The following is an 11,393-nucleotide window of genomic DNA, read 5'->3' on the forward strand; positions in this document are numbered from 1 at the left end:
GAGGCGGCGACGGGAGAAGGACCGCTCGACGGGGTGCCGGGGTGGGGGTGGGGTGGGGGGAGAGCGCCGCTGCACGTTGACTCGCGTGCGAAGGTTGAAGGTTGAGGATGAGAGGGGATCTGACGGCTAAGGGGTGGGAAGATCTGACGGGCAGGGTGCGACCGGCCCAAATTTGAGCCGGTCGCACCGACGCAGATCACTCGCCTTTATATTATATATGCAAATTATCTCACTGTCGAAGCAAATAGCATCATGAAAATAAATACCAATCAGGCGAAAGTTTATGTCAAATAATAGCATGGGAATATCATAAACTTATATGATGGTTCTCTTCATAAAATAAGATACCAAAGCTGATAGCTTTTACATTAATTTCTGCAAATTATCTGACTGTAATTAATAGTATTCGGAAAAGGACCATCTTAACCAGTCCACGTCAGCTGGGAAGCATGATAATTGCGAACCATTTGCATGGAAATTTATGTTGATCGAGAATGACAAGTTTAGTTGACAAGCATGGCAAATCCGCCTCAGTTCAGTTTTTTTCAGGATTTGCCGTGCTACCAAACTAAATTTGCCATATAAATTCCCATAATAAACTTCGCTTTGTCATTCCCTCCGAGCGAACTTAAGAAGACAGCAAAGTTTACAGAATTAAATACAGTGGCTGACTAGGTAGACGGAGATTTTGCATTGTGGATGCCAGAGATGCTTTCAGCGTGCTTTCGATTCTCAAATGGTTCAGAATACACAAATTTAGACCGAATATCGCATGAATTTCCAAGTGAAACTGAAGAGAACGACAATCACATTGCAACCAATTTGCATCCATCCCCCTAAATTCGAGCTCCGAATATTTACATAAATTAATACTAACATCTTCTGACCTATGAATGAAACTAAAAAAATCAATCAAATCAAACATGCCTGAATCTAAAAAGCAATCCATGCATGACATGACCGTCCCATGAACTCGTGGGGAAGATAGTGGGCGTGGGGCAGCTGAGGAGGAGATCGTGGAAAAAGGAGAGGGGCGCGGAAACTTAGTACTCGCTAGAATTGGGGGACCACTTGCTTTTTGTGGCTTTTTGCTCGTCAGCTGGGGAGGAGGGGGCGCGCGAGATAGGTGGCATCTGGCCGGGGGTGGGTTTCCTAATATGGATGGGAGGGGGACAAAAACTTACCGAACCGAGCGACCCGCTCGGGATCACAAGAGAGCCAATGGCTGCTTGCTAGACGCGTCTAACAATCTTATTTGTCTTGGAGTATAATGCATAGATGATAGCTTCTGGTTGACTAGCAAAGTAGCAAGACTCGGGTAGGAAATTGTTTCGCATATCACATGCTCATCACCTTTTTTAAGGGAGGTCAATATCACATACCGGATACCAATTTCAGCCGTATATACGTAACACCACCCAAATCCAAACAATGGACACAATATCAAGGAATCAAAAATATGGACAGTAGCTAAGCGTGGAGAATAGTTCTCGTAGTATCAGCTTGAAGCCTGCCCTGCATGGGTGTACAGAAAAGCCACATGATTACCCAGTACAATCTAGATACCAAGGAAAATCCAACTAATCAGATTGAAAATGCATGGCTTCTAAAAGTTTCAATGTCTTAATACGAACAATTTGAGTAAAGAGCTAAAAAAATTATTCTTTAGCTGGTGAACAGAACCTCTCAAAGATTGCTGGCACATAGTTTCTGGCAGATAACATTATGTATCAGTAGCAAATCAAACTATAGTTACCCCACAAAAATATAAAATATAATCAAACTATAGTTAGAGGCAGAATGATATCCACCCTGTGTATCCGTTGGTCCAAAATCTTTCAAAGTGCCAACTGTTTTTTTTGTCAGCAATTTTGACATTATGCACTGTCTGCGGATGAACTCTACCTATTTTGAAAAAATGTATGGTGTTCCACTTTCATCTAAACCTTCAGATTAAGTATCAAACAAGAGGACGTACGTGCGGAAACAAAAAAAATGTCCTGATTTTAAATTGCACACACAGCTCGGTTACTAAACATTACTTAGCCAACTACAGAACTTCCATCCAGAATCCAATTTACTTCCCTTCCATATTTCTTGTAAAAGTTCTGAATCTCATCTCCTTATCCATCAGCCATTCCTGTAGTATTATTTGGGACAAAAGAAGCAATGCTTCCATGAATGTAGTAAACTCGGGGAGTAACAGGAAAACTATAAAAGATAAAATTTGAGCCGTAAATTTCACATCTGGAATGGTACACAATCAAGCTGCTAGCTTTTATAATATATATGCAAATTATCTCACTGTCGAAGCAAATAATATCATGAAAATAAATACCAATCAGGCGAAAGTTTATGTCAAGTAATAGCATGGGAATATCGTAAACTTATATGATGGTTCTCTTGATAAAATAAGATACCAAAGCTAATAGCTTTTACATTAATTTCTGCAAATTATCTGACTGTAGTTGATAGATTCGGAAAAGGACCATCTTAACGAGTGCACGTCAGCTGGGAAGCATGACAACTGCGAACCATTTGCATGGAAATTTATGTTGGTCGAGAATGACAAGTTTAGTTGGTAAGCATGGCAAATCCGCCTCAGGTCATTATTTTTCAGGATTTGCTGTCATACCAAACTAAATTTTCCATATAAATTCCCATAATAAACATTCGCTTGGTTATTTCCTCCGAGCGAACTTAAGAAGACAGCAAAGTTTACAAAATTAAATACAGTGGCTGACTAGGTAGACGGAGATTTTGCCTTGTGTACGCCAGAGATCCTTTCAGCGTGCTTTCGATTCTCAAATGGTTCAGAATACACAAATTTAGACTGAATATCAAATGAATTTCCAAGTGAAACTGAAGAGAACGACGATCACATTGCAACCAATTTGCATCCACCCCCCTAAAGTCAAGCTCTTAATATTTACATAAATTAATACTGACATCTTCTGACCTATGAATGAAACTAAAAAAATAAATCAAATCAAACATGCCCGAATCTAAAAAGCAATCCATGCATGACCTGACCGTCCCATGAACTCGTGGGGAAGAAGATAGTGGGCGTGGGGCAGCTGAGGAGGAGATCGTGGAAAAAGGAGAGGGATGCGGGAGGAGAGTGGTTCTTCTACACCCACTCTCGGTGCACCCACGGTGCACCCACGCAAGAAAACATATCAAAACATTTCAAAAAATCTAAAACTTCGTGGAAATGATCATCAACAAATGTTATGGGGGCTTGCAAAATTTGGTGGTCAAATAACATTCGAGGAGCTCTCTACAAAAAAGACAAAATCACTGAAAATTAGTCAAAATGTATGTGCACTGTTTGAGCAGATTTTGCAATTTTGTCTTTTTTGTAGAGCGCTTCTCGAATGTTATTTGACCACCAAACTTTGCAAGCCCTCATAACATTTGTTGTCGACCATTTTCACGAAGTTTCAGATTTTTTCTAAATGTTTTGATATGTTTTTTTGCGTGGGTGCACCGAAAGTGGGTGCAGCCACTACTTTCCCATGCGGGAACTTAGTACTCGCTAGAATTGGGGGACCACTTGCTTTTTGTGGCTTTTTGCTCGTCAGGTGGGGAGGAGGGGGCGCGCGAGCCAGGTGGCATCTGGCCGGGGGTGGGTTTCCTAATATGGATGGGAGGGGGGACAAAAACTTACCGAATCGAGTGGTCCGCTCGGGATCACTAGAGAGCCAATGACTGCTCGCTTGACGCGTTTAACAATCTTGTTTGTATTGGAGTATAATGCATAGGTAATAGCTTCTGGTTGACTAGCAAAGTAGCAAGACTCGGGTAGAAAATTGTTTCGCATATCACATGCTCATCACCTTTTTTAAGGGAGGTCAAAATCACATACCGGATACCAATTTTAGCCGTATATACGCAACACCACCCAAATCCAAACGATGGACACAATATCAAGGAATCAAAAAGATGGACAGTAGCTAAGCGCGGAGAATAGTTCTGTAGTACCAGCTTGAAGCATGCCCAGCATGGGTGTACAGAAAAGCCACATGATTACCCAGTACAATCTAGATACCAAGGAAAATCCAACTAGTCAGATTGAAAATGCGTGGCTTCTAAAAGTTTCAATGTCTTAATACGAACAGTTTGAGAAAAGAGCTAAAAAAAATGATTCTTAAGCTGGTGAACGGAACCTCTCAAAGATTGATGGCACATAGTTTCAGGCAGATAACATTATGTATCAGTAGCAAATCAAACTATAGTTACCCGGCAAAAAAATAAAATCAAATCAAACTATAGTTAGAGGCATAGAATGATATCCACCCTGTCTCCGTTGGTCCAAAATCTTTCGAAGTGCCAACTGTTTTTTTTCGTAAGCAATTTTGACATTATGCACTCTCTGCGCATGAACTGTATACCTATTTTGAAAAAACGTATGGTGTTCCACTTTCATCTAAACCTTCAGATTAAATATCAAACAAGAGGACGTACATGCGGAAACCAAAAAAAAAATATCCTGCTTTTAAATTGCACACACAGCTCGGTTACTATACATTACTTAGCCAACTACAGAACTTCCATCCAGAATCCAATTTACTTCCCTTCCATATTTCTTGTAAAAGTTCTGAATCTCATCTCCTTATACCCATCAGCCATTCCTGTAGTATTATTTGGGACAAAAGAAGCAATGCTTCCATTAATGTAGTAAACTCGGGGAGTAACAGGAAAATGATAAAAGATAAATTTTGAGCCGTAAATTTCACATCTGGAGTGGTACACAATCAAAGCTGGTAGCATGCAAATTATCTCACTGTCGAAGCAAATAGCATCATGAAAATAAATACCAATCAGGCCAAAGTTTATGTCAAATAATAGCATGGGAATATTGCAAACTTATATGATGGTTCTCTTTATAAAATAAGATACCAAAGCTGATAGCTTTTACATTAACTTCTACAAATTATCTGACTGTAGTTTATAGCATTGGGAAAAGGACCATCTTAACCAGTGCAAGTCAGCTGGGAAGCATGACAACTGCGAACCATTTGCATTGAAATTTATGTTGGTCGACAATGACAAGTATAGTTGACAAGCAAGGCAAATCCGCCTCAGGTCAGATTTTTGCTAGGATTTGCCGTGCTTTCAAACTAAATTTGCCATATAAATTCCCTTTATAAATGTTTGATTTGTCGTTCCCTCCGAGTGAACTTAAGAAAACAGCAAAATACAGTGGCTGACTAGGTAAACGGAGATTTTGCCTTGTGGATTCCAGAGTATGCTTTCAGCGTGCTTTCGATTCTCAAGTGGTTCAGAATACATAAATTTAGACCGAATATCACATGAATTTCCAAGTGAAATTGAAGAGAGCGACAATCACATTGCAACCAATTTGCATCCAGCCCCCTAAAGTGGAGCTCCTAATATTTATAGAAATTAATACTGAAGTCTTCTGACCTATGAATAAAACTATAAAATCAATCAAATCAAACATGCCTGAATCTAAAAAGCAATCCATGCATAACATGACCGTCCCACGAACTCGTGGGGAAGACGATGGTGGGCGTAGGACAGCTCAGGAGGGGGTTGTGGAAAAAGGAGAGGGACGCGGGAGCTTAGTACTCGCTAGAATTGGGGGACCACTGGCTTTTTGTGGCTTTTTGCTCATCGGGTGGGGAGGAGGGAGCGCGCAAGCCAGATGGCACCTGGCCGGTGGTGGGTTTCCTAATATGGATAGGAGGAGGGACAAAAACTTACCGAATCGAGCGATCCGCTCGGGATCATTAACGAGCCAGTGGTGCTCGCTAGACGCGTCTAAGAATCTTATTTGTCTTGGAGTATAATGCATGCATATATAGGTGGTAGCTTCTGGTTGGCTAGCAAAGTAGCAAGACTCGCGTAGAAAATTGTTTCGCATATCCCATGCTCGTCACCTTTTTTAGGGAGGACACAATCACATACCCGATACCAATTTCAGCCGCATATATGCAACACCATCCTAATCCACTAAGCACGGAGAATAGTTCTAGTAGTATCAGCTTGAAGCATGCCCTGCATGGGTGTACGAAAAAGCCACATGATTACCCAGTACAACCTAGATACCAAAGAAAATCCGTCAGATTGAACATCCGTGGCATCTAAAAATTTCAATGTCTCCCTACGAACAATTTGAGGAAAGGGCTAAAAAAATGCTTCTTAACTGATGAACAGAACCTATCAAAGATTGCTGGCACATAGTTTCAAGCAGATAACATTTTGTATCAGTAGCAATCAAACTATAGTTACATGCAGAATGATATCCACCCTGTCTCCGTTGGTCAAAGATCTTTCAAAGTGCCAATAGTTTTTTGCTCGGAAAGTTTACAGTTTCAAAATTTGATTTACTCTATTGCAGTTGTCCCAGCACGTTAATTGTAAGCAATTTTGACATTATGCACTCTCTGCGCGTGAACTGTATACCTATTTTGAAAGCATGAATGGTGTTCCACTTTCATCTCAGTTTTCAGTTTAAATATCAAACAGGAGGACCTACGTGCGGAAACAATTTTCTTTGTCCTGCTTTTAAATTGCACACACAGCTCGGTTATTAAACATTAGTTAGCTACAGAACTTCCAGCCAGAATCCAATTTACTCCCCTTCCATATTTCTTGTAAAGATTCTGAATCTCACTCCCTTACCCATCAGCCAAGCATGTAGTATTATTTGGGACAAAAGAAGCACTATTGCACTACTTCCATGAAAGAAGTAAACCCGGGGAGTAATAGGAAAATGACAAGGATAAATTTTGAGCCGTAAATTTCACATCTGGAGTTGTACACAATCAAAGCTGGAGAAGTTGAACTATAGTCTTCAACGACATATATTTTCAGTACAGAGGGAGTACAATGGTTCTCTTAATAGAATAAGATAGCCGACCCTTGGCGATCGATCCCTTTCACAATAATTTCTGCAAATAGCATTCAGAAAAGGACCATCTTAACCACCTGGGAAGTATGACAATTGTGAACGATTTGCATTGAAATTTATGTGGCCGAGGATGACAAGTTTAGTTGACAATTCAGTTTTTTGCCAATATTTGCCGTGCTTCCAAACTGAATGTATTATCCGTGGGAGAATATAAATTCCCAGCAAACACCATTCGATTTGCCATCCCCTCCCAGCTAACTTAAGAAAACAGCAAAGTTTACATAATTAAACATACTGTGGCGGACAAGGTACACGGAGATTTTGCAATGTAGACGCCAGGGTACGCTTTCAGCGTGCTTTAGATTCTCAAATGGCTCAGAATACACAAATTTAGACCGAATATCACATGAATTTTTCCAAGCGAAACTGAAGCGAGCGACAATCACATTGCAACCAAGTTGCATCCACCCACCTGGAGTGGAGCTCCTAATATTTACATAAATTACTGCTGACATCTCCTGGAGTGGAGTATGAAAGAAAACTAATTAAGAAATTAATCAAATTAAACATTCCCGAATCTAAAAAGCAATCCATCCATGACCTGACCGTCCGACGAATTCGTTCCGAATTTGCAGCTAACTGATACTACATGGCATGCATGTCATGCGGTGCCCAGCTACCTTTCATATTTACAGACTCGAAGGAGTACTTTGTCATCCGCGTCCGGACTCACCGGCACCTCGGGAACCATCACCTTCATCTTCTTCTCCCTGATTCTTTCCACGTTCCTGTGGCGGTTAGAGTGCTCGAGGCTGCCGAACTCTGGGCTCGTCGACGGGCGGTACTCCGGGAATAGCTTACCCATCTTGTATCGGATGCCGCATGCGTTGCACAGCGTGCCGCTCCCGGCCGGCCCGGTCCGCCATTGCGGCGTGCCCTCCACGCGGCAGTGGGTGCAAATCTTGCCGTCCGTTTTCTTCTGCTGCCGCCTGGCCGGGCGTGGACCACCATTGCCGCGGCCGTTCTTGCAGTGGCTGAGCACGTAGTCTTTGTCTTTGTCGTCGTTGGCATTGCTGTCACCGTTACAGTCATAGGCGCCAGCCGACATGAGCTGGGGCGGGAGAGCCAAAGACCAGGAGGCGGCGCGCCTGCGGACGGCCCGTCGGTGGTGCGGCTTCCTCGGCAAAGTCCAACGCAGGTCATAATCCTTGGAGGCAGGCTCCCGCGGCGCCTCGGTCCCGCCGGATGTGGGCGAGAGGTTGCGGGCCCCGGACGCGGTGGACGACGAAGTTGTCGTCGTGCTGCACGACAGCGAGCGCGCTCGCGCCGGCGGCAACCCCTCCGGCTTACTGTCGAACATGTGGAACGCGCTCCTCTTCCGGCCGCCGGGGGCGCCGGCGTCACAGAGAGACAGAGGTCTCCCCTCCGCCAGCGAACCGAGGTCCGCGTCGGCCTTCATGCCCGCCAGCGCGCCCCCGGAGTAGTCTTGGCCGTCGCCGACGCGGCCCCGCGGCGGCGAGCAGCCCAGCCCGAGGCCCTCCAAGAAGCCGTCGTCGAGCATGGACATGTAGCCTATGACCGTGTCGAGCGGGTCGTCCGGCAAGCACAGGCCGCCGTCCGGGCAGAGGTCGAGGTCGGCGTCGGCGCCGTCGAGGTCGGCGGGAGGGGCGTCATTGAGGAGGGAGGCGTACGGCGTGGGGTTCGGCATACGGCGGCGGCTAGGGTTCCGTGTCGCCTGGGTGGCTAACAGCCAACGAGTATGAAACGGAGGAGAAACGGAAACGAAACCAAGCCGAAAATATCCCTTTGTAGACTCGGGTCGCCAGACGCTAGAAGCTTCGCCGCGTGAGCCGTGACGCTTCCTCCGCCATTCATCTTGAGCCACGTCACTAGTTGTGTTCCGTTTGGTTTCCTTGTAGATGGGCCTCGTACGTGGGCCGGCCACCTGTTTATGGCCTTCAGGGGGGAGCCCGAGCACCATACGAGGAATTGCGGTGTGACAGACTTTCAATCATTCATGGTAGTCTTTTAATGCTTTGATTTGTAAGCTGGGGTAATCTTTCCTAAATGCTTATTGGTGCAGCTGCATTATCTGGCCGCAGCTAGCGCACCATGTCTCGTTTGGCAAGCATTAATGCAGGGAGAGGACACAGCACAAGGTCTAACAGCTGTCAATAATACTAGATGGAATGGCGCGCTCCGCCGCGCCCAACTATAGCCGCACCCACCACATGTGATTTTAGGTGTGCTTGGCTCAAGCGGTGTCAATAACAAATCCCAATGCACAAGATCAATAAATCAGTACATTACCGGTAATACGTAATACGGTGGGGAAAAAACCTGGCGGGATACATTCACTAGTAGAAAAAGGGCCTATTGTCCCGGTTCGTGAGGGCCTTCTGTCCCGGTTTGTGAACCGGGACTAAAAGGTCGTTACTAATGCCCTTGGCCTTTAGTTCCGGTTCTTACATGAACCGGGACAGAAGGTTCTCCACATTGCCGCTGCGGCCAGCCCAGGACGGGGGGCCTTTGGTCCCGGTTGGTGCCCCAACCGGGACCAATAAGCATCCACGCGCCAGCATCTGGCTGGAGCTGAGGTTTTTGTTTTTTTAAAAGAGGCAGATTTAGGGGTTTTGGGGGTTAATTTAGGTTGTTATTAGGTAGCTATTAGAGAGAAGTGTCCTCTCTTATATCTCCGTGCTTGGTTTACCAACGCTACGTACTGCTATGCCTAAACATGGCTTAGATTAAAGTGAAGGCAACATGTGGTGCATGTCGAAAGTAATACTAATCCTAACTTGATCAAGTTTGGATTGTACTACTTTTGACATGCACCACCTGCATGTTGCCTTCACTTCAATCCAATCCATGTTCATTTCACCCGCTGATATATAATAACTCTTCATGCGCGCATCATGCATCATCATATATAATAACAAGTCCTACTAATCATCGTCATAAAACTTCTACTCGTTATTAATAACAAGTCATACAATCATCATCCTCATAGTCATCGAACCAACCCTACTTAATTGTTCTTAGCACATGATCATCAGTATTAGGTAGGACCGAAATACCCTCTTTAAGGTAAAATAGCATAAAACAATATAGACCCTGACTCTCCATTATGGAGAATGGAGATCATCCTGTCTCCAATTCTTGCGCTTCGCTTCCTTTTGCTTCCAAGAACCTCCTTGCGACTGTCCATACATTTTTTTCATTCTTTGATTTGCATGTCTCCACTTCTTTTAGAAATCCGGTATGGACAGTTGATATTCGTAGGATGACCTGGTTGTATGTTCAAAACATCAAGCCTATCATTCTGATACATCAAATGAGGCACACAATCCTCTGGGATTATCTGTTGAAAAACATAGTAATAACTTCATAGTTAGCAATGATGTACTAGTTTTAGAAAGTATGCAAAATATGCACGGATGTCGTAATAGTAAGAAATCTTACCAGGGTATCTCCATAGTAGTTACCGTAGTTCAACACGTGCACTAGTGGCACGTATTGACCATAATGTGGAGCAGTTTTACAATAGATATTGTAATTCTCAAGATCAGTAAAAAATCCGACCAGATGAGTTTTCTCCTTATAAGTTAACTCAGAGCCATCGGTGTAGTAGGTTCTGTCTACCATGTTCCGCACATTGTTTGAACAATCAAAATAAGCCGTCAATGAAAATAAGCTGTCAACTATTTTGAAATGAACAATATAAATTAGCTAATAACTATGTTTGAGAAACTCACATAGCGGTAGAATTGGAGGCGTATCAACAAGGACCCAAATGTCCATATTGTCTTGCTCGATGTCAGGATCACCAAGATCCATGGTGACAAGCATACCCTCATCAAAACCATACATCTTGCAATGCTTCCCAATTTTTGCAACCAAAAAGGGTTACGCTCTCAGAATTATACAGATTTACTTCAAAATCTATATCATGATGGGTCCTTAGGTGAATTTTCTTTGTTTCCATACTTTCATGGTCTTCAAAACCCATCCTCTCCAAGACGTAGCGTCTTGCATGGCATGGGATAAGCTAGCCGAATTGTAAAAGATGAAAAGTACACGTTGAAATAGTTGAAGTCGTGCTTAATTACGAAAAATAACACTTGTCGTCGTTGCGTACCGTTTCAACATCGAAGGTCTCCTCCAGCTTAATACTGAAGCGCCGATCTTCGTCCAGGTGAGGCCTGTTGCACGGACCTCAGTCGTCGTGGCACCAGTCGCACTCCCCCGGGAGACTTTCGTCGTCCGAGTACGACATTTCCTATGTTCATAATTTAAATATTAAACGTCTACAATTAAATATATGTACTAAAAAACCTAAGTTAGATCATTATTATTCATCATGGGTTGACTATCGGTTTGTCGAGTCTTTTCTTGAAAACTCTCGGCTCACTTGGTGTATACATTCGACCGTTGGTGATGGTCGCTCCTCCATTTGTCCCCGAGTGCATTACACCAAAATGTCTAGCACACGGGAACAAAGGAGAAGCGACCC

At 43.7% G+C, this 11,393-nt stretch overlaps 1 protein-coding gene across 1 annotated transcript; it reads right to left on the bottom strand.

Moving 5' to 3' along the window:
* Positions 1-7,282: 7,282 nt before the first annotated feature.
* LOC109735144 (uncharacterized) lies at positions 7,283-8,861 on the bottom strand. Its single transcript, XM_073497342.1, has one exon. The coding sequence runs from the start codon at positions 8,859-8,861 to the stop codon at positions 7,557-7,559; it is 1,305 nt and encodes a 434-aa protein (XP_073353443.1). The 3' UTR covers positions 7,283-7,556.
* Positions 8,862-11,393: the final 2,532 nt, after the last annotated feature.

This window comes from Aegilops tauschii, chromosome 4 (assembly GCF_002575655.3).
Source record: "Aegilops tauschii subsp. strangulata cultivar AL8/78 chromosome 4, Aet v6.0, whole genome shotgun sequence".
NCBI classification, from domain to species: Eukaryota; Viridiplantae; Streptophyta; class Magnoliopsida; order Poales; family Poaceae; genus Aegilops; species Aegilops tauschii.

Excerpts from the sequence above, each read along its gene's own strand:
- LOC109735144 (XM_073497342.1), bottom strand. The coding sequence starts at position 8,861 with ATGGTGCTCGGGCTCCCCCCTGAAGGCCATAAACAGGTGGCCGGCCCA.